The sequence below is a fragment of the Ranitomeya imitator genome, chromosome 4, assembly GCF_032444005.1.
Source record: "Ranitomeya imitator isolate aRanImi1 chromosome 4, aRanImi1.pri, whole genome shotgun sequence".
Taxonomy (NCBI): domain Eukaryota; kingdom Metazoa; phylum Chordata; class Amphibia; order Anura; family Dendrobatidae; genus Ranitomeya; species Ranitomeya imitator.
This window is the reverse complement of record NC_091285.1, coordinates 494,231,563-494,255,814: the sequence shown is the minus strand read 5'-3', so window position 1 is coordinate 494,255,814 and position 24,252 is coordinate 494,231,563. Positions and strand designations below refer to the sequence as shown.

The 24,252-nt window shown below is 45.8% G+C and overlaps 1 protein-coding gene across 2 annotated transcripts in view; it reads left to right on the top strand.

Annotated features, from left to right (window-relative positions):
• Positions 1-659: 659 nt before the first annotated feature.
• The window catches only part of LEO1 (LEO1 homolog, Paf1/RNA polymerase II complex component), a 37,903-nt gene continuing 14,310 nt past the window's right edge, over positions 660-24,252 (top strand). The window contains exons 1-5 of one of the 2 annotated variants that reach the window (XM_069765986.1): positions 660-905; positions 5,492-6,550; positions 6,654-6,761; positions 8,904-9,001; positions 9,368-9,513. In XM_069765986.1, the coding sequence (XP_069622087.1) occupies positions 842-905; positions 5,492-6,550; positions 6,654-6,761; positions 8,904-9,001; positions 9,368-9,513 (1,475 nt within the window). In that variant the 5' untranslated portion in view covers positions 660-841. The remainder of the gene's footprint in view (positions 906-5,491; positions 6,551-6,653; positions 6,762-8,903; positions 9,002-9,367; positions 9,514-24,252) is intronic. The other variant, XM_069765987.1, reaches the window with a different exon arrangement.

Genomic DNA, 24,252 nt, shown 5'->3' with positions numbered 1-24,252 from the left:
ACCGCTACAAATTAAAAACGTCAGTTAGGCACGAAAAAAATAAGCCCTCATCCGACCCCAGCTCATGAAAAATGGAGATGCTACAGGTAGCGGAAAATGGCGCTATATTTTTTTGAGTTTGGAATTTTTTTTTACTACTTAGATAAAAAAAGAACCTAGACATGTTTGGTGTCTGTGAACTCGTAAAGACCTGGAGAATCATAATTGCAGGTCAACCTAGCTAAAAAGCCAAACAATAAACAACTGTGGGATTGCACTTTTTTTTGCAATTTCACCACACTTGGAATTTTTTCCCTGTTTCCAGTACACAATATGGTAAAACCAGTGGTGTCGTTCAAAAGTACAACTCGTCCTGCAATAAATAAGCCCTCACATGGCCATATTGCCAGAAAAATAAAAAAGTTATGGCTCTGGGAAGGAGGAGGAGCGAAAAACGAAAACGCAAGACTGAAAAAAGCTCCGGGGGTGAAGGGGTTAAAGCCACTAAAAGGAGCAAATAATTCCAGAAAAGGGGAGAAAGGCGCCAGAGAGTGACTCGGCCCCGGGGTCACACCGACACTAGTATGCGGAGAGTAGACTATAGCTAAAAGCTGCCACCGCGGCTCCTAAATGCGCAGCTTGAGAACTACATTTCCCGGCATGCTTCACTCGTGTACGGCAGAACAGCAGGCGTATGACTAGGAGCACAGGTCCGCGGTCACCGTGCAGCATATGGTGACACTCACAGGGCGGAACAACGCTGCCTGGTGAGAATATTCCTTCTGCCAGGTCTCCTGCCTCCGCCCCGAAGCGTCCAGCCACTTCCGCTCCTGCGCACTTCCTCTCAGAGTCCCGGGCAGACATGGACGCGCTGGATGGGCTGTTCGGTAGTGATCCGGAGTCCGACAATGAGCAGAAAGGTGACGGTGAGTGCCGCGCCCACAGAGGGTACAGTAGATGGCCGAGCAGCAGACATGCACTGCTCCCACCCTGCACCTCCATGTTGGAGATCATTGCAGCAGCTCAGTGTGGGATATGACATCACTATTCGGGACTTTCCTGTCACATGACGCGGTGTGACGTCACTAGGACGCCATCACTGACCCACACAATGGGTGGCCATATTGTTCCGTCTCCTGGCCCCCATTAATGCTGGAGCTGCACCTCAATCAGTAGAAAGGGGCCGGTGCTGAGAAAGTCCAGGGAAGGGTCCCAGCTCCCATCACAGCGTAACTCCTGGTCACACGCCGTCACTTTTCATTAGGTATTCACCACCATGGCTTCCGACAGGTCACCGATCCCTCACTGACCTGCCCCCTACTTTATGTAATGAATGTACTATTGTGAGGTTACAAAAACAATTACATTCATCATGATAAATGCTGCAGCACAGGCTCAGCCAGCGCCATTTTGGCAGAGACATTTTTCTTCTAGCAAAATGGCGGTGGCACCTTCTCAGTAGCATCTATTCCCTTCTCAATTATGCTAATGACTTGTGGCCTGCGCCATTTTGAGGTGTACGTTTTTCTTTATCACCTCATTGGGGGACACATGAACCATGGGTGTATGCTGCGGCCACTAGGAGGCTGACACTATGCACAAAAAAGTTAGCTCCTCCTCTGCAGTGTACACCCCACCGACTGGCATTCTGAAACCCAGTTTAGCTTAGTGTCAGTAGGAGGTGGACACGGGTCTTTTATTAGACCCTTATCTACCTCAATGTGCGTCGTTCTCTTTCAGGTTTCCGGAGGGATACAGGGTGAACAGTCACATCTGTACTCCCACAAAGAGACTATGAGTACGGCGTGTACTGCCACCTCGTATCCTCATAGATCCCACAACAGGACCAATTCCCCTAACACAGAAGCGTGTTGAGGAGATCCGGACCTAGCTCCGTCTCCCACCCACTCGCCCACCAGAGCCTGTCCGTTGCGGAGACAAGGACGTCCCTCACCAGCTCCCTGGACGTCTGATACCTTCCATGGACTGAGCTTTCTTTCTTTCTTTCTTTCTTTCTTTCTTTCTTTCTTTCTTTCTTTCTTTCTTTCTTTCTTTCTTTCTTTCCGAAGCCTCCGTAGTAGCTGGCGGCGTGGGATGTATTAGGTGAGTATTGCATATATCCCCACCCGTCCCAGATTAGGGTTTGGAAAGAAGCTCTGCACTAAGTTCCTCTGGTGTTATGGGGGACTCCCTATTTTTGGTTAGGAGGCGCAGAGCTATCCCAGGGTCCTGTAGCACCCCACCCCCTCGATCTTAGGATCCGTTACCATCAGCAGATCGCACGGGGCGGGGGTCTTCGCTGCATCTGAGCAGCAGCCTTTTCTGCTTCCTTCGGCAGCCGCACTATCTGTTTCCACCCCTTCCCTTGCTTCCCAAGCTGTTAAAAAAAAATCAAGGTGGAAGGGGTGCCGGTCATTCTGATTGGCCCAGGAGATCTTGGTTTGCGGACATCATCAACCTTCTCGCGGACGCCCCCTGGCGGCTTCCAGACAGACCCGATCTGCTGTCTCAGGGTCCGATCTGCCACCCAAATTCTCGGTCGCTCAGTTTGATGACGAGGCTGTTGAGACTGCAGATCTAAAAGCATTCGGGTTTTCAGATCGGGTCATTCACACTATGATACAGGCTAGGAAGCCTTCGTCTTCCAGGACCCACTATTGAACCTGGAAGGCTTATTTCCATTGGTGCGAGTCGAACCACGTTCCTCCTATGACTTTTTCTCTTCCCTCTATTTTGGCCTTCCTTCAGGCAGGACTGGATGTGGGTCTGGCCCTTAGTTCCCTAAAGGGCCAGGTTTCAGCGCTTTCCATCCTCTTCCAGAAGACGTTATCTTCCCGGCCACAGGTCAAGACCTTCCTTCAGGGAGTAGCCCATACTGCTCCTCCGTACAGGGCTCCTGTGGATTCATAGGACCTCAATCTTGTTATGGAGGTCCTGAGGGGTTCACCCTTTGAGCCTCTCAGGGAGGTTTCCCTGTCATTTCTTTCTTGTGGCCATCACCTCTATTCTGCGTGTTTCAGAGTTGGCAACCCTGTCTTGTCGACCTCCTTTCTTGGTTATCCACCAGGACAAGGTGGTCCTGAGGCCTCCGCCTTCCTTCCTTCCAACTTCCACCTCAACTAGGACATCGTCCTACCTTCCTTTTGTCCAGCTCCGACTCATCCTCTGGAGTGTTCTTTGAACAAACTAGACCTCGTCAGGGCAGTGAGGGTCTACCTGGATAGAACGGCCTCTTTTCGGAAGACTGATTCGCTTTTTGTCACTTCTGATGGCACGCGCAGAGGCCTGCTGGCTTCCAAGGCGACTATTGCTCGCTGGATCAGAACGGCAATTTTGGAGGCTTACCGGGTTAAGAACAGAGTGCCCCCCTCCTGGGGTTAAGGCTCACTCTACCCGGGCAGTCGGCGCCTCCTGGGCGGTTCATCACAGGGCTTCCGCCCTATAGCTTTGCAAAGCGGCAACCTGGTCTTCCATCCACACGTTTGCCAAATCTCACAAGGGCCATACCTATGCTTCGGCTGACGCCAACCTAGGCAGAAAGATCTTGCATGCGGCAGTGGTGAGTCCTCTGACCTGATGGAAGTCTTTTTCCCTCCCCAGGGACTGCTTTGGGACGTCCCATGGTTCCTGTGTCCCCCAATGAGGCGATAAAGAAAACAGGATTTTTGGTTGCTTACCGTAAAATCTGTTTCTCGGAGCCTTCATTGGGGGACACAGCTCTCTCCCATATTGTTCAGCTTATCGTTGTTCTGTGTTCTATGAATGTTTTTGCACTTACAGTTCTATATCTGTGGTTATGTTCTTTCAACTTTATCATTTTTTCTCATACTGCTTTCTCACTGAGTTTCAGAATGCCAGTCGGTGGGGTGTACACTGCAGAGGAGTACCTAACTTTTTTTTGTGCATAATGTCAGCCTCCTAGTGGCAGCAGCATACACCCATGATTCCTGTGTCCCCCAATGAAGGCTCCGAGAAACAAATTTTACGGTAAGCAACCAAAAAATCCATTTTTTTTTCTCTCAAGAAACTTATGAGTAGGTAAAACAAATATGGATATTACAGATCCGATCATGTTACAGCGCCGCCGCCTGCATGATGAATGTAAGTTGTTGTTTTTTTTTTTTTGTTTTTTTTTTATTCCCCCAAGCAATAAGGCTGGGTTCCCATTGCGTTATGGGACCGCGTTAAACGGACAGCGTTGCACGGCGAAATTAACGCCGTGCAACGCGGCCGTTAACGCGCCCATTCACGCTAATAGGAACGCGCTTCACTAGCGCGTGCCATGTTCGGCACACGCTAGCGACGCGCCGGTGATTCCTGGCGCGCCGCGGACGCTGCTTGCAGCGTCCGAGGCGCGCCCGCGGTCCGTTCCCCGCTCTCGCAGATCGGGGATCTGCGAGAGCGGGGACGTTACCGCGACCCCGACCGCAGCCCCATAGAAAACATTGCGTTAGCGCAATGCGCTAGCGCTAAACGGATTGCACTAACGCAATGTGACCCTAGCCTAAGAATGTAAAATGGGGGGCAGGTCAGTGAGGGATAAATGACCTGTCTACATTATGAATACCTAATCAATTAAAATTAAGGATATACAAACCCTTTTAGTGGGGGTTTCCGCCTTCAGAAAACGTTATGCTATAAGCTGCAGTAGTTACTAAAAAAACCCTCCAAAAAACAGTATTATTTACCCTCATCGTGGCTAATCCTGTGTCTCCACCATTGCCCCGGTCTATGTTACTTGTGTGAAATGTTAATGTCACGTCGACAGTGCCCCTTCCGATCAATGAGCTGCACATCTACACAGGCAGAGCCGCTGAACTCGGTGATGGGCTGCAGCGCTGTCGACATGATATCCACACTGCAGACAGAGACCGGTGCAGCTTTGGATACACAGCGTTAGACCTTGGGTTTTGCAACTACCAGAGCTTCTTGTTTTGAAATGAGACAACACTTTTAAGGGGGTTGCCCACTACTAGGACAACCCCAGTCTCCATCTAAATGTTTACCTCCATTGAAATAAAAACACCTGTACTCTCCTCCGGCACTGTTCCAGTGGAGTTTGCACTTGTGTTCCCAGAGCTCAGATCAAGTTTTTACATCTTGGGTTGCATGACCTAAAAACCTCATGTGAGGCCTCAGCCCAGTCAGCACTGGTGTCACTGTCGGACAAAATAGTCCTGGCTGCGCCTGCTCTCTGACTTCTTCTCGATTTTCGATTTGTCCGAAGCTGAGGACCAAGATGCCGGCGCTGATTGGGTTCAGGGCTGGTGTGACATCATATCCTCATGGGAGCCCCGGGAACATGATTGCCGACACCGCTGGAATGGTACCGGCAAAGAGTATACGTTTTTACTTTAACAGAGGCAGATTGGGAAAGGGTTGAGTAGTGGACAACCCCTTTAAGTAAAATTTGTAGGCTGATGTGATGTAGATTACAGCTGTGGAGTTAGCACTTTTTGTGTATTGTAGAGCTGATGATGAGGTAACCTGACCTGTTATTTCCACCTTTTAGAAGTCTCACACTCTGGATCTGGCTCTGATTCGGAACCAAGGAACGTCGGCTCTGTGAGTAATGCTTCTGCTAGTGACAGTGAGCACGACGACGATGATGATGGACATTCTGCTTTAAAACCCAGCAACAGAGAACTTTTTGGTGATGATAGTGAGGATGAAGCTGGGTCCCAGCACAGTGGTAGTTACAACCATTCAGAAAGGTCCGATAATCAGTCTGAAGGTAACATCCCCTCTGAGCAAGATGTAAATGATCATTCAGATGCCGAGCAGCATAGTGGCTCCGAAAACTTTCAGGATGAAGATGACGATGGAGGACACCAATCTGACAATAGCAGTCACCACTCTGAAGCCGAAGCGTCAGAAAAAGATGCCCATTCTGAGGATGAAAAATGGGGCCGAGAGGACAAAAGTGACCAGTCTGATGAGGAGAAAATTCAAATGTCAGAGGATGAAGCACAGCATTCAGATGATGAGAGAACTATGAGATCAGATGAGGAGATGCATCAGCAGTCTGATGGAGAAGACCATGAAAACCATCAGTCTGACGAGGACGATCACAGACTTCACTCAGATGATGATGACCATGATCAGAGACATTCTGATGATGAGAGACAGCATTCAGATGAAGAAGAACAGGATCATCAACGATCAGATGATGATGAGGAGCCAAAGCTTCAGAATTCAGATGATGAACATGAACGGCTGCGATCAGATGATGAGCTGCAACATTCAGATGATGAAGACCAAGAGCGACGGCATTCAGACGACGAGCGGAGACGGCATTCAGATGACGAGCGGAGGCGGTATTCAGACGACGAGCAGAGGCAGCATTCAGACGACGAGCATAGACAACATTCAGACGACGAGCATAGACAACATTCAGACGACGAGCATAGACAACATTCAGACGACGAGCATAGACAACATTCAGACGACGAGCATAGACAACATTCAGACGACGAGCGGAGGCAACATTCAGATGATGATGAACTTGACAGCCATCACTCTGATGATGAGCAGCAACATTCAGGTGGTGAAGAACAAGAACACAAATCAGGTCTGTTTCACTCCTAGCTTTTATCAACACCAACATTGTGTGTGTGGTACATTACAATGAGGGATTTTATGCGGAAAGTAACATTTTCTGATTTCTTTCATAGTATCTGGAAAAGGGAGCGACAGTGAAGAGGAGATTGTACGACAGAGGCATAAGAAAAAGAAACCCCAGTCAGACTCTGAGTTAGACAGTGATGGGGAAGCAGCCAAAGGTACGGAGACCTTCTATAAGACTTTAACGTTTCTGCCTTTACATTAACCCGTTACCGACATCGGGCGTAATAGTATTCCGATGTTGGTATCCCTCCCTTTGATATGGGCTCCGGAAGTGAGCCCATATCTTTTCTGGGACATGTCAGCTGTTTTGAACAGCTGACATGCTCCCGCAATAGCCGTGGGTGGAATCACGATCCACCCGCAGCTATTAAGTAGCTAGATGCCGCTGTCAAACTCTTGACAACTGCATTTAAATGGCGATTCCGGCAATCGTGCCGGAAATACGCACACTGGTACTTGTGATGATTTGGGATCATCAGTTCATCGGCATGACAACCTCTGGTCTCCTGGAGACCTCTATGGTTGTCAGTGCCGGATTGTTATGAGCACCACCCAGTGGTCGGCACTCATAGCAAGTCAGTAATTCAGCTACATACAGGCAATCTGATCATCGCCTCTATGTATCAGAGCCAATTGAGCTATGGCAGCTTTTAGTCTCCTATGGAGGCTATTGAAGCATGCCAAAAGATAAAGAAAAATGTTTTTAAAAAAAATATATAAAAGTTCAAATCACCCCCCTTTTGCCCCATTCAAAATAAAACAATAAAAAAAAGCAATCCTACACATATTTGGAACTGCCCGATCTATCAATAAAAAAAGATTAACCTGATCGTTAAACGGCATAGCTATAAAAAAAAAAAAAAAAAAAAAAGTCAAAATGCCAGAATTACGTTTTTTTTTTTTTTTGTTGCCGCGACATTGCATTAAAATGCAATAACGGGCTATCAAAAAACATATCTGCACCAAAATGGTATAATTTAAAAAAAAAACGTCAGCTAGGCACGCCAAAAATAAGCCCTCACCCGACATCCAAAAAAATGGAGACGCTACGGGTCTCGGAAAATTCCACTATTTTTATTTATTTATTTATTTTTTAAGCAAAGTTTGGAATTTTTTTTTCACCAGTTAGGTAAAAAAGAACCTACACATGTTTGGTGTCTGAACTCGTAATGGCCTGGAGAATCACAATGGCAGGTCAGTTTTAGCATTTAGTGAACCTGGCAAAAAAAGCCAAATAAAAAAGTGTGGGACTGCACTTTGTTTGCAGTTTCTCTGCACTTGGGAATTTTTTTCCCGTTTTCTAGTACACGACATGGTAAAACCAATGGTGTCATTCCAAAGTACAATTCGTCCCGCAAAAAATAAGCCCTCACATGGCCATATTGATGGAAAAAAGTTATGGTTCTGGGAAGGAGGGGAGTGAAAAACGAAAACGCAGATCCAAAAACCGCTTTGGTCATGAAGGGGTTAATATTGTTTTTCTATTCAGTTGCTGATATTGATAATATATTAGTAACAGTGTAATTTTCCTTTCCTCGAGATATTGTATCTCCTGGCTGAACAGACTGTCTTTAAAGATTAACCGTCATTTTAGTTTTAATTTTATAATTCAATAGTACATATGAAAAGAAGCAATATTGTGAAATATCTTGTCAGAGAAATTTGCTTCTTCTGTCCCTCTGGATGGATCATTCATTTTCAGTTCATGGGGACATTCTGCTGTTCTGAAACGAGTTACTGTTCTCCATAGAACTTCATGAGCACCAACTGTGATCTCATGTCTCGGTAGTGGGGAAAATCTGTGTTTAGTGAAGACACATTTTAACTTTTAATTGAAAGAAGTAATTTATCTAAAAATATATTACAAAGTTTTTTTTATTAATTTATGCTCTTTTAATTCTGTATGGCCGCCTTTGCAAGTTTGAGCTGAAAAACTGATGAAAATTTAAAGCAGAGGGATCCTATAGATTATTATTGGACCGGCTTTTAGAATATATGACACCGCACCATATGCAGAATCTTTTCTTCCATTCTGAGAAAAAATGTTAAAAACAGACGTCATGCGGATACCAGACGGACCCCATAATGCTCAGTAGGGTGTCTCTGCTTCAGTTTACTGTACTTGGCAAACGGACGCACAGCATATCCAATCCGACATGGGGACAGAGCCTAATTTTTGTCTGTTAATAAAATATTGTAATCTCTACCTCCTGTCCTGTTTTGATACCACATTTATCTAATTAATCCCATTTAAATGTACTGAATAAAATGGCATATTTAATCATGTCTTTTAATAGATGGAAAAAAGGGCGCCTCTGATTTGTTTGGAGACGCAGATGATATTTCTTCAGACAGCGATGGTGAAAAGAAACCACCAACTCCAGGCCAACCAATGGTATGTATCCATAGATGTAAACTTGCTAGACTTCCTTATTCTAGATCTTCCCTTTATTCTCTACACACATTCTGGATTCAAGGCAGACCATAGAATATGCATATAGAGCAGACCTCGGAAAACTGTAGCCTGGACCGCCAAAGAGCTGGAAACTGGCGCATCGCCCATGATTCAGGCGTCTACTGTCTCTGCATCCTCTGAATGTTGTTGTTTTTTCACTGTTAATTCATGTGAATATATCATCGTGTAATAACAATGGAAGAAAAATGTTATTGTTTGTAGATTGGACGCATTCTAGCATTATATGTATATTTGTAATATGTCGCATCAGGAAGACTGACATACTCACCTTTTTTGATTCTCCAGGATGAAGATGGAATGGACCACGATCATCAAGAAGAGGAACCCGTTCCTGAGACCAGAATAGAAGTAGAGATCCCTAAAGTGAACACAGACCTTGGAAACGACTTGTATTTTGTGAAGCTTCCTAACTTTCTCAGTGTTGAGCCCAGGTAAGGCATATTCAACTAAAACCTGAAATGTAAAATCCCACCATAATTCAAAAGTTCAGTATACAGATTGTAATTGCCAACATCAACCCCTAAGCTTAGGACATTGCCCTGTGATCCTGGGGCAGAGCTAGTGCTGTGTAGATAACCACAGTGCGCTCCATATAGAGTAGTACTCCCACAGAACAGATGATTCCTTATCCACAGCATAGGCGATGCACGAATGAGTAGTGAATCCCCACTAATCACTAGAATTGAGTTCCTGAACGTAGGGCTTCCCTGCATACATCACTCGTACAGATATTGAATGGAGCTACAGTCGCTTTATTTTTTTTCCTCTCTCTTTCCATCCCTTCTTCCAAGAGCTGTAACTTTTTATTTTCTTGCCCATATGAAGTCTTGTTTTTTGCAGGACGATTTGTACTTTTTATTGACACCATTCACTCTACCATGGGATGTACTGAAAAACGGGTAAAAATTCCAAGTGTGGTGAAATTGCAAAAGAAAACCCCCAGTTCTGTGATTTGGGGTTTTGTTTTATGGCATTCATTGTGTAGTGAATATGATTTGGAATTGCAGTTCTCCAGGTCAGAACTATTATAGCAATAGCAAACATGTGTGATTGCGTGCGTGTATTTGGTCTATAGAGGTATCATGTACTTTATTTATTGCATTTTTGGGGTACTTAGTGTTTTCATATTTCCGTGCATATTTTTGAGAAGTTGCGGCAACTGTAACTCTGGTTTTTCTATTTTTTTTTTTCTATTTTTTTTTTTCTTTTACATTTTTTTACCAATCGGGTTAATTATTATTTATTGATCAGACTTTTTTTTTTTGTCTTTTATTTTTAATAAGGGGAAGCAAGGGTCATTTGAAAGGGGAAAAAAAAAAATATATATATATATATATATATATATATATATATATATATAATGTAATTTCGAGTATAAACCGAGATTTTCAGCCCATTTTTTTGGGGGCTGAAAGTCCCACTCTCGGCTTATACTCGAGTCATACCCAGGGGTCGGCAGGGGAGGGGGAGCGGGGGCTGTCTAGTTATACTTACCTACTCCTGGTGCGGTCCCTGCACGTCCCTGCTTCTTCCAGCGCTGCAGCTTCTTCCTGTACTGAGCGGTCACATGGTACCGCTCATTACAGTAATAAATATGCGGCTCCACCTCCCATTCATTACTGTAATGAGCGGTAACTGTGACCGCTCAATACAGGAAGAAGATGCAGCGCTGGAAGAAGCAGGGACCGCGCCAGGAGTAGGTGAGTATATGGGGAGGGGAGCGCTGCGTGATATTCACCGCTTCTCGTTCCGGTGCGGCTCCGTCTTCAGCGTTCTCTGGCTGTGACGCTTAGGTCAGAGGGCGCGGTGATGTGGTCAGTGCGCGCCCTCTACGTGAACGTCAGTGCTGAAGATGGCGCCGCACCGGAACGAGGAGCGGTGAATATTGAAAGTGCCGGGGGTCCTGAGCGACGAGAGGCGAGTATGTGATTTTTTTTTTTCACAGCAAAAGCATATGGGGCAAGTGACTGTATGGAGCATCTTATGGGGCCATAACATTTGTGCAGCACTATAAGGGGCAAGTGACTGTATGGAGCATCTTATGGGGCCATAACACTTGTGCAGCACTATATGGGGCAAGTGACTGTATGGAGCATCTTATGGGGCCCATCAAACTTTATGGAACATTATATGGGGCTCCTGATTCAATATGGATATTCAAAAACACTTAACCTACTGATGTCTCAATTAATTTTACTTTTATTGGTATCTATTTTTACTTTTGAAATTTACTGCTATCTGCTGCATTTTCTACCCTAGGCTTATACTCGAGTCATTAAGTTTTCCCAGTTTTTTTGTGGCAAAATTAGGGGGGGTCGGCTTATACTCGAGTACATACGGTGTGTGTGTGTATATGTGTGTATATATATATATATATGTATATATATATATGTATGTATGTATGTATGTATGTATGTATGTATATATATATATATATATATATATATATATATATATATATATATATATATATATATATATATATATAATTTTTTTTTTTTTTTTAATTGCATTTGCGGACATGAACTTCCCTGCGATCGTATGATTGCTGATTCTGTATACCGTAATACCCAATGCAGAATATAGTTTTAAAAAAAAACACCGTTCGCTGGGATGGGAGAGTGATGGATTCTTGGGATGGTATGTCCCCAGGCTGCACTCTGTAAATCCTGCTGTCAGAGATTGACAGTGGAATTTAATAGGTTAATGGCAGCATGCGAGGCTCAGCTATACCTGCAGCTTTTAGTAGCAGATAATGGCTAAATAAAACAACCATCATCTGCCAGGAATGGTGCGAGATCGTCTCCAGAGCCCGTACCATATACCTGCTCTTGATGAGTTCAATACATGTACGGCGCTCGTTAAGGGGTTAAAGAGAATCTATCAACAGGTCAGTAGTGACCCATTTTTGCTCTTTTATTCCCACTGCTCCCCTGAGTAATCAGTTGATTATTTTCTAAAACTGCCATAGAGTTCCAGAGATATGGGCCTTTTATACAGCTCTGGCAAAAATTAAGAGACCACTGCAGAGTTTTATAAAAATCCGCTTCTCTACATGTCTGACAGCCATTCCAACCAGAGTACACCTCATTCTACTTAATGTGCTTCTGATTAGGTGACCATCTGAACCAAATCTTATTTAATGAAGGAAAGTATAAAAAACTTGCTGTGGTGTTCACACTCCTCTTTCAATAGGGTAAGCAGGATGGCAAAACAAGTGCTAGTAATATCCCAAAAGTAATAGGAATGAGTTAATTAGTTTTAACCATGCCAGAGGAGTTGAAAAGAAAAGTCTTGAGTGAGGAAAAGAAGGGCTAAATTCTGGCTTTACTAGCAGAGGGACACAGTGAGCGTCATGTTGCCTCCATCCTTAAAATTTCTAAGACGGTAGTCCATTACAACAAGGTCAAGCAGCAGACATTGGGGACAACAAGGCTACAGACCGTCAGAGGGCGAAAACGACTCTCCACTGACCGGGATGGCCGTCATCTTTTCGAATGTCACTTAGCAACCGCAGGATGACATTAAGTGACCTACAAAAGGAATGGCAAATGGCAGCTGGGGTGAAGTGCACGGCAAGAACAGTTCACAACAGGCTCCTAGAGGCAGGACTCAAGTCATGTAAAGCTAGAAAAAGCCTTTCATCAATGAGAAGCAAAGGAGAGCCAGGCTGAAGTTTGCCAGAGACCATAAGGATTGGTCCATAGAGGACTGGAGTAAGGTAATCTTCTCTGATGAGTCTAATTTTCAGCTTTGCCAAACATCTGGTCGTCTAATGGTTAAACGTAGACCTGGAGAGGTGTACAAGCCACAGTGTCTTGCACTCGCTGTGAAATTTGGTGGAGGATAGGTGATGATCTGGGGATGCTTCAGCAAGGCTGGAATTGGGCAGGTTGTTCTTTGCGAAGGACGTATGAATCAAGCATTATACAAGGTTATCCTGGAAAAACAGATGATTCCTTCTGCTCAGGCAATTTTCCCCAACTGTGAGGACTGTTTTCTTCTTCGCCTCATTGGGGGACACAGACCGTGGGTGTATGCTGCTGCCACTATGAGGCTGACACTAAGTGATACAAAGAAAGTGATCTCCTCCCCTGCAGTATACACCCTCCTGCTGGCTCTCAGCTAACCAGTTCTTGCTTAGTGTCTGTAGGAGGCACATGGGTCTGTTTCAGACCCCAACGTTTTTATTTTATTGTTTACTTTTCTGTAAATTTTTATTTTTTAATTAACGGAGTGAAGGGGGCGACGGTTCCTTTCAAGGTTCCGATCTCCCCCGAACCATCAACAGGCGAGCACGGCGAGTATACCTCCCCGTACCCTCTCCTGCGACGTGGGAAGCCATGCCTGAGCTCACTTCAGGGGCGACTGTTCCTTTCATGGTCCCGATCTCCCCACACCAGCAGCAGGCGACCACATGGAGTGTCGCCTCCATTTATCCTCTCCTGGAGCCAGGCCTAATGCCGGACAACTGGCCCTGTCCACCCGGACTGAACTCCGTGGCTGTACAGAGGCCCCTCTCTATGGCGTCCGAGCAGCCCCCACTGTCCCACCACTGTGAAAGCGGATGGCACAAGGAGGCGGACGGTTCCTCTCCACCTCCCTAACAAACGGGTGATGGATTGAGGCTTATCCCTGCACCGTCCACGCTGCACAGAACAGCGCTGAAACCCACATCCACGGCGGCTCCATGCCGGGACGCGCACCAATGGTGAGTGGATCCATCTTCAGTGGGATATTCACATGCTGACAGGCAGCCTCAGCCACTTCCCTGTGGCCCACCTCTCTGAGGTAACGCTCTGGATGGCTGCAAAAATTTAGTCCCCGGCTTCGGCCGATTTGTAGGCCGCATCCTGGAAGTGTCCGTGGCTCCGCCCCCCCCAAATTCGCGCTTCTCGCTCTCTGCGAGATTTTATCAACTCTGCAGCTCCCGGTGGCCATCTTAGTCCACCCAGCCAGCTCACACTGGGGTGACAGTATTTTTGCATTAAAGGGGTACATCGACTCTACATCAGTACCCGGGTAAGGAAGTACCTGGTCTTAAAGGCACATGACCAGTATTCCCAGTCTTAAAAGCGTATGACAAGTATTCCTTGATCTTTTAAAGCGCATGACCAGTATTCTCTGGTCTTAAAGGCGCATGACCAGTATTCTCTGGTCTTAAAGGTGCATGACCAGTATTCTCTGATTCTCTGGTCTTAACCCCTTCCCGACCTGTGACACAGCGTATGCGTCATGAAAGTCGGTGCCAATCCGACCTATGACGCATATGCTGTGTCACAGAAAGATCGCGTCCCTGCAGGCTGGGTGAAAGGGTTAACTCCCATTTCACCCGATCTGCTGGGACAGGGGGAGTGGTAGTACAGCCCAGGGGGGGTGGCTTCAACCTCCCGTGGCTACGATCGCTCTGATTGGCAGTTTCACTTTCAACAGCCAATCAGAGCGATTTGTAATATTTCACCTAAAAAACTGGTGAAATATTACAATCCAGCCATGGCCGATGCTGCAATATCATCGGCCATGGCTGGAAATACTAATGTGCACCCACCCCACCCCACCGATCGCCCCCCGATCTGTGCAGCGCTCCCCTCCGTCCAGTGCTCCGCTCCCCCGTCCTCCTGTCCGCTCCCCCCGTGCTCCAATCACACCCCCCGTGCTCCAATGAAACCCCCCCGTGCTCCATTCCCCCCTCCCCGCACAGCGATTTCCCCCCCCCCGTGCTCCGATCCACCCCCCTGCACAGCGATCCCCCACCCCGTGCTCCAATCCACCCGCACGCACACCGATCCTCATCCATGCTCCGACGCCCCCCCCCCCCGTGCTCCGACGCCTCCCCCCCGTGCCCTGATCTCCCCCCCTCCTTATACTTACCGAGCCTGCCTGTGTCCGTCTTCTTTCCCGGGCGCCGCCATCTTCCAAAATGGCGGGCGCATGTGCAGTGCGCCCGCCGAATCTGCCGGCCGGCAGATTCGTTCCAGAGTGAATTTTGATCACTGAGATAGGTTATATCTCAGTGATCAAAATAAAAAAAATAGTAAATGACCCCCCCCCTTTGTCACCCCCATAGGTAGGGACAATAAAAAAATTTTTTCCACTAAGGTTGGGGTAAGAACTAGGGTTAGGGGTAGGGTTAGGGTTAGGGTTCGGGATGTGCACACGTATTCTGGTCCTCTGCGGATTTTTCCGCAGAGGATTTGATAAATCCGCAGTGCTAAACCGCTGTGGATTTACCGCGGTTTTTCTGCGCATTTCACTGCGGTTTTACAACTGCGATTTTCTATTGGAGCAGTTGTAAAACCACTGCGGAATCCGCAGAAAGAAGTGACATGCTGCGGAATGTAAACCGCTGCGTTTCCGTGCAGTTTTTCCGCAGCATGTGTACAGCGATTTTTGTTTCCCATAGGTTTACATTGAACTGTAAACTCATGGGAAACTGCTGCGGATCCGCAGCGTTTTCCGCAGCGTGTGCACATACCTTTAGAATTAGGCTATGTGCACACGGTGCGGATTTGGCTGCGGATTCGCAGCAGTGTTCCATCAGGTTTACAGTACCATGTAAACATATGGAAAACCAAATCCGCTGTGCCCATGGTGCGGAAAATAACGCGCGGAAACGCTGTGTTGTATTTTCCGCAGCATGTCAATTCTTTGTGCGGATTCCGCAGCGTTTTACACTTGTTCCTCAATAGGAATCCACAGGTGAAATCCGCACAAAAAACACTGGAAATCTGCGGAAAATCCGCAGGTAAAACGCAGTGCCTTTTACCCGCGGATTTTTCAAAAATGGTGCTGAAAAATCTCATACGAATCCGCAACGTTGGCACATAGCCTTAGGGTTAGGGTTGGGTTGGAATTAGGGTTGTGGTTACGGGTGTGTTGCGGTTAGGGTTGTGATTAGGGTTATGGCTACAGTTGGGATAAGGTTTAGGGGTGTGTTGGAGTTAGAATTGAGGGGTTTCCACTGTTTAGGCACATCAGGGGGTCTCCAAACGCAACATGGCGCCACCATTGATTCCAGCCAATCTTGTATTCAAAAAGTCAAATGGTGCTCCCTCACTTCCGAGCCCCGACGTGTGCCCAAACAGTGGTTTACCCCCACATATGGGGTACCAGCATACTCAGGACAAACTGCGCAACAATTACTGGGGTCCAATTTCTCCTGTTACCCTTGAGAAAATAAAAAATTGCTTGCTAAAACATCATTTTTGAGGAAAGAAAACGTATTTATTATTTTCACGGCTCTGCGTTATAAGCTTCTGTAAAGCACTTGGGGGTTCAAAGTGCTCACCACATATCTAGATAAGTTCCTTTGGGGGTCTAGTTTCCAAAATGGGGTCACTTGTGGGGGGTTTCTACTGTTTAGGCACACCAGGGGCTCTGCAAACGCAACGTGACGCCCGCAGACCATTCCATCAAAGTCTGCATTTCAAAAGTCACTTCTTCCCTTCTGAGCCCCGACGTGTGCCCAAACAGTGGTTTACCCCCACATATGGAGTATCACCATACTCAGGAGAAACTGAACAACAACTTTTGTGGTCCAATTTCCCCTGTAACCCTTGGGAAAATAAAAAATTCTGGGCTAAAAAATTATTTTTGAGGAAAGAAAACGTATTTATTATTTTCACGGCTCTGCGTTATAAACTTCTGTGAAGCACTTGGGGGTTGAAAGTGCTCACCACATATCTAGATAATTTCATTTCGGGGTCTAGTTTCCGAAATGGGGTGACTTGTGGGGGGTTTCTACTGTTTAGTCACATCAGGGGCTCTGCAAACGCAACGTGACGCCCGTAGAGCATTCCATCAAAGTCTGTATTTCAAAACGTCACTACTTCACTTCCGAGCCCCGGCAAGTGCCCAAATAGTAGTTTACCCCCACATATGGGGTATCACCGTACTCAGGAGAAACTGGACAACAAATATTGGGGTCAAATTTCTCCTGTTACCCTTGGGAAAATTAAAAAAAATTCTGGGCCAAAAAATTATTTTTGAGGAAAGAAAACGTATTTATTATTTTCACTGCTGTGTTATGAACTTCTGTGAAGCACTTGGGGGTTCAAAGTGCTCACCTCACATCTAGATTACTTCCTTTGGGGGTCTAGTTTCCAAAATGGGGTCATTTGTGGGGGATCTCCAATGTTTAGGCACACAGGGGCTCTCCAAACGCAACATGGTGTCCGCTAATGATTGGAGCTAATTTTCCATTTAAAAAGCCAAATGGCGTGCCTTCCCTTCTGAGCCCTGCCGTGTGCCCAAACAGTGGTTTACCCCCACATATGGGGTATCTGCGTACTCAGGACAAACTGGACAACAACATTTGTGGTCCAATTTCTCCTATTACCATTGGCAAAATAGGAAATTCCAGGCTAAAAAATCATTTTTGAGAAAAGAAAAATTATTTTTTATTTTCATGGCTCTGCATTATAAACTTCTGTGAAGCAGCTGGGGGTTTAAAGTGCTCAGTATGCATCTAGATAAGTTCCTTGGGGGGGTCTAGTTTCCAAAATGGGGTCACTTGTGGGGGAGCTCCATTGCATAGGCACACAGGGGCGCTCCAAATGCGAAATGGTGTCCGCTAACAATTGGAGCTAATTTTCCATTCAAAAAGTCAAATGGCGCTCCTTCCCTTCCGAGCCTTACCATGTGCCCAAACAGTGGTTTACCCCCACATGTGAGGTATCGGTGTACTCAGGAGAAATTGCCAAACAAATTTTAGAATCCATTTTATCCTGTTGTCCATGTGAAAATGAAAAAATTGAGGCTAAAATAATTTTTTTGTGAAAAAAAAGTACTTTTTCATTTTTACGGATCAATTTGTGAAGCACCTGGGGGTTTAAAGTGCTCACTATGCATCTAGATAAGTTCCTTGGGGCGTCTAGTTTCCAAAATGGGGTCACTTGTGGGGGAGCTCCAATTTTTAGGCACACGGGGGCTCTTCAAACGTGACATGGTGTCCGCTAAAGAGTGGAGCCAATTTTTCATTCAAAAAGTCAAATGGCGCTCCTTCCCTTCCAAGCCCTGCCGTGCGCCCAAACAGTGGTTTATCCCCACATATGAGGTATCAGCGTACTCAGGACAAATTGGACAACAACTTTCGTGGTTCAGTTTCTCTTTTTACCATTCGGAAAATAAAAAAATTGTTGCTGAAAGATCATTTTTGTGACTAAAAAGTTAAATGTTCATTTTTTCCTTTCATGTTGCTTCTGCTGCTGTGAAGCACCTGAAGGGTTAATAAACTTCTGGAATGTGGTTTTGTGCACCTTGAGGGGTGCAGTTTTTAGAATGGTGTCACTTTTGGGTATTTTCAGCCATATAGACCCCTCAAACTGACTTCAAATGTGAGGTGGTCCCTAAAAAAAATGGTTTTGTAAATTTCGTTGTAAAAATGAGAAATCGCTGGTCAAATTTTAACCCTTATAACTTCCTAGCAAAAAAAAATTTTGTTTCCAAAATTGTGCTGATGTAAAGTAGACGTGTGGGAAATGTTATTTATTAACTATTTTGTGTCACATAACTCTCTGGTTTAACAGAATAAAAATTCAAAATGTGAAAATTGCGAAATTTTCAAAATTTTCGCCAAATTTCCGTTTTTATCACAAATAAACACAGAATTTATTGACCTAAATTTACCAGTATTCTCTGGTCTTAAAGGTGCATGACCAGTATTCCCTGGTCTTAAAGGTGCATGACCAGTATTCCCTGGTCTTAAAGGTGCATGACCAGTATTCCCTGGTCTTAAAGGTGCATGACCAGTATTCTCTGATTCTCTGGTCTTAAAGGTGCATGACCAGTATTCTGATTCTCTGGTCTTAAAGGTGCATGACCAGTATTCTGATTCTCTGGTCTTAAAGGTGCATGACCAGTATTCTGATTCTCTGGTCTTAAAGGTGCATGACCAGTATTCTGATTCTCTGGTCTTAAAGGTGCATGACCAGTATTCTGATTCTCTGGTCTTAAAGGTGCATGACCAGTATTCTCTGATTCTCTGGTCTTAAAGGTGCATGACCAGTATTCTCTGGTCTTAAAGGTGCATGACCAGTATTCTCTGGTCTTAAAGGTGCATGACCAGTATTCCCTGGTCTTAAAGGTGCATGACCAGTATTCCCTGGTCTTAAATCCCAACCGCAAATGTAATCCCAACCCTAACTGTAGCCTTAACCCCAACCTTAGCCCCAACCCTAGCCCTAACCCTAATGGGAAAATGGAAATAAATACATTTTTTTAAGTTTTTAATTTTTCCCTAACTAAGGGGGTGATGAAGGGGGGTTTGATTTACTTTTATAGTGGGTTTTGTAGCGGATTTTTATAATTGACAGCCGTCACACACTGAAAGACGCTTTTTATTGCAAAAAATATTTTTTGCGTTACCACATTTTGAGAGCTATAATTTTTCCATATTTGAGTCCACAAAGTCATGTGAGGTCCTTTTTTTTTTGCGGGACGAGTTGACGTTTTTATTGGTAACATTTTCGGGCACGTGACATTTTTTGATCGCTTTTTATTCCGAATTTTGTGAGGCAGAACGACCTAAAACCAGCTATTCATGAATTTCTTTTGGGGGAGGCGTTTATACCGTTCCACGTTTGGTAAAATTGATAACGCAGTTTTATTCTTCGGGTCAGTACGATTACAGCGACACCTCATTTATATCATTTTTTTAATGTTTTGGCGCTTTTATACGATAATTATTTTTTCTATAAAATAGTTTTTATTTTTGCATCGCTTTATTCTGAGGACTATAACTTTTTTATTTTTTTGCTGATGTTGCTGTATGGCGGCTCGTTTTTTGCGGGACAAGATGACTCTTTCAGAGGTACCATGGTTATTTATATCCGTCTTTTCTCTTACCCCATGATGGCACTACAGAGAGAGAGAGGGATCCGCCCTCAGGGACAGGAAACCCGCAGGTTAAAAAGGCGGGACCTCTCCTCCACCTCAGTTCGGTTTCCTGTCCCCGACGGGAATCCCACAGCTCACCATCCAGGAGTCCAGGGACCATCGGGCCGAGTTCAGGCAGCGGGGGGCCCTGCCACGGTCACGGGTGGATTCCTCCCTGAGGGCGCGTTCCGGGGTCGGCGGGCCTCGTGGATATGCGCGGAGGGGAGGCAGTGAAGAGGACCGAGCCTGCCTCCCCTTTTCAATGGAGACGATCGGTAATAGGTAGCGGCGGCTACCTGGAGTTTTTCTCCGCCGGTCCATGAGGCGCACAGGGGGTGGTGACGCCGGTCACCGACAAGCGGCAGGACGCAGGGAGCAGCGGCGGCTGCGGAAGCTCCGCCCCTCCTGTGAGCCGGCAAGAAGTGAGCACGCGCACGAGGTCCGGCGACTTACTGCGCAGGCGCGGGGGTCACTTCCGGGGCGGCGCAGGGTACCTCTGGGTAAACCGGAAGTTGCCTGGCGCCGCTCTGTCAGCATAAATCCGGAAGAGAAGGGGCATACCGCTGCTCAGAGATTACCACCATGAGTGGAATAGAGCAGTCGGTGGAAGAAATTTCACAGGCTCCTGTGACAAAGAGCCCGAAGGAGCGCCATTCTTCGCGGAAACCTACGCAGCGCAGCAGCTCAGGATCCCAGCACAGCAGAGGCTCTGGTGGATCCAGGAGGGAGACGGTGGTTCAAGTGGAGGAGGCGTCCTCAAGACCAGAACCGGTATCTTCCTCATATTAGGAGGGTAAGTGACCTCCGTGAAAGTGTGTATTCTAATAGGGGTTTATTGTTTTCCTAGGGAAAGAAATGCCAGGGGAAAAGTAAACATAGTGTGCCCGCTTTGTTCAGCAGATTTGCCAGATTCATGGGTTAAAAAACTCTGTGCGTCATGTATTAAAAACACCATTAATGAGGAGTCGCCGAGTTTTACATCCGAATTAAAAGACTTAATTAAAACCCAGGTGGCAGACGCACTAAAAAGCGTAAAAAAACGTAAAAGAAAACGTAAAGAAAAAACTCCAGATTACAGCTACAACGAGGGAGATAGCACGAGCGAGGATTCAGATAGCTCTACAGCTTCAGCATCCTCCTCCGCATCTTCAGAAAGCGGTTGCAACTGTTTCCCAATAGATGAAACGGATGCGCTGGTAAAAATGGTTAGGGCAACGATGGGTCTGGCAGACACTCGTTCCAAAAAATCGGTACAAGATCTTATGTTTAGTGGCCTGGAACAAAAAAAGTACAGTGTTCCCATTAAACGAAAAAATACAAGCCCTAATAAAAAAGGAGTGGAAGAGACCGGACAAAAAAGTACTGTTAACACCCAAAAGAAAATATCCATTCGATGACCCAGCCTGCGCCTCATGGGGGAAGGCGCCAAAATTAGACGTCGCTATCGCGAAAGCCTCTAAAAAATTCGCCCTGCCTTTTGAGGACATGGGGACCCTCAAGGATCCTATGGATGAGAGGGCCGATGTCTTCTTAAAAGGGTCATGGGAGGCCGCCAGCGGGGGGCTAAAACCCGGTATTGCTGCTACTTGTACAGCGAGAGCGCTGATGGTCTGGCTGGATCACTTAGAGACTCAATTGAAAAATAAAACCCCGAGAGAGTCTATATTGGACTCCGTGTCGGCGATGAGAGGGGCCGCTGCATATCTAGCAGATGCCTCAATAGACTCAGTTAGGCTGACGGCAAGATCAGCTTCTTTCTCAAATGCGGCTAGGAGAGCATTATGGCTGAAGTGCTGGCCGGGGGATCTGCAAATTAAAGCCAAGTTGTGTTCCATACCGTGTGAAGGTGAATATTTGTTCGGTCCCACCCTAGACGATGTCCTTGAAAAAGCAGTGGATAAAAAGAAAGCCTTTCCAGGATTCCCAAATCAGTCCTACAGGCGGCCCCTTCGAGGGAGGAGGTTCACACAAAGACGACCCCCAAGAAACCAAAAGGAGGGGTGGGAAGATAGAAAATTCAAAAGAGGAGGTTTCATGTTTAACAAACCGGAAAATAAAAAACAGCCACAATGAGGGTGCGCCCCAGGTAGGAGGGAGACTGACTCACTTTCTTCAAACCTGGGAAAAAATTTCTGGAAGTGCCTGGACTTTAAACATCATAAAGACAGGCCTAAGACTAATATTTCACACGATGCCACACAATCAGTTTGTGGTTACACCACAAAGAAAGTCGGAGATCGAGCAGCTGAGTATCCAGAGGGAAGTTCTCAGTCTTCTGGAAAAGAAAGTCATACAGGAAGTTCCGCAACAGGAAGAAACGAGGGGGTTTTACTCTCCACTCTTTCTTCGAACAAAGCCGGACGGAACTTTCAGAGTAATAATAAACTTGAAACAACTAAACAAATACCTGGTAATAGAAAAATTCAAAATGGAAACAATAAAATCATGTGTCAGATCCCTTATCCCGTCTTGTTTTGTGACTGTTATAGACTTAAAAGACGCATACTATCATGTGCCAATACATCCGGAGTTCCGAAAGTACCTCAGAGTGGCAGTGATGATACAAGGGAAACTAAAACATTACCAATACAGAACTCTTCCGTTTGGTCTAGCCATTGCCCCAATGGTATTTACAAAATTAATGGCGGAAGTAATGGCCCATATAAGGGAACAAGACATATTGATTGTGCCTTATCTGGACGACCTCCTAGTGATGGGCAGTTCCTCTCTACATTGCAGCCAGCAACTAAGCAGAGTGATGGTACCCCTATCGAATCTAGGATGGTTTTTGAACCTGGAAAAGTCCAGGCTTATCCCGTCTCAAGTGCAGTTGTACTTAGGGATAGTAATAGACTCGACAAAGCAAGAGTGTCGTCTGCCGGAAGAAAAAGTATCCAATATGATACACTTAGTGAATCATTTGAGTCTCTCTCCCCTGATTACTCTAAGGAAAGCCATGTCCATACTGGGGTCAATGACATCCTGTATCCCAGTGGGCTCAGAGCCACTCGAGAGATCTCCAGTGGGAAATATTAGAGGCGGTATCCCACGCAGGAGGAAATTTAGAGAAGCAATTAAAAATATCCTCTCAGACGAAAGCTTCCTTAGCTTGGTGGACGAATCCGTCCAATCTCAGGAAGGGGGTTCCATGGGTGTGGCCGGTCTCTGTAATCCTGACCACAGACGCAAGTCCTTGGGGGTGGGGGGCCCACCTAAACAGGCAAATTGCCCAAGGTCCTTGGTCAGGGGAAGAAAAGGACCTTACTTCAAACATGAAAGAGCTTTTGGCAGTTCAGTACGCTATCAATCATTTTTTAACTTCCCTCCGTTCCCATCACGTGAGAGTACTGACGGACAACAGGGTGGTAGTAGCATATGTAAATCATCAGGGAGGGACGAGGTCTCAATCCCTAATGAAAGTAACAAATTCCATCCTGTCACAAGCAGAAGCCAACTTGTCCTTCCTGACAGCCCTTCACATAAAAGGGTCAGAAAATCAAACTGCAGATTTTCTAAGCAGAACTCAATTAAAACAGGGGGAATGGGAGTTAAATACAAAGATATTCGATCGCATAGTGGATCTTTGGGGGGCCCCGGATATAGATCTATTTGCAAACAATCAAAATCGGAAAACGGAGGCCTTCTGCTCGATAGATCCTCGGGGGAGTCCAGTGGCTATAGACGCGTTGTTAATCCCATGGAAGTTTCATCTAGCCTATGTTTTTCCTCCGATAGCTCTGATTCCCTTAGTCTTGAAAAAAATCAGGGAGGACAGAGCCAAAGTGATATTGATAGCTCCGTTCTGGCCGAAAAGAGTATGGTTCCCATGGTTACGCCTAATGTCCATAGCAGATCCATGGGTTCTACCAGATATCCCAGACCTTCTGCATCAAGGGCCAGTGAATCACCCACAAATAAAAAGTTTGCATATGACGGCCTGGCTTTTGAAAGGGAACTGTTAACAAAAAGGGGGTTTTCTTCAAATCTAATTTCTACCCTGCTGGCCAGTAGAAAACCAATAACTACCAGAGCGTACGGTAAAGTCTGGAAAAAGTTCCTCTCCACTTCAGGGGTTACCCTATCAGAACAACTCCCAATTCAGGAAATTCTAGAATTTCTTCAAAAAGGATTAGAGAAAGGCCTAGCTACAAACACTCTGAAAGTTCAGATTGCAGCATTAGGTGCCCTTTATAACCAGGATTTAGCGGGGAATCACTGGGTAAAAAGGTTTATTAGAGCATCTACTAGGTCCAGACCAGTTATACATCTCACCGCTCCTCCCTGGGATTTGAACC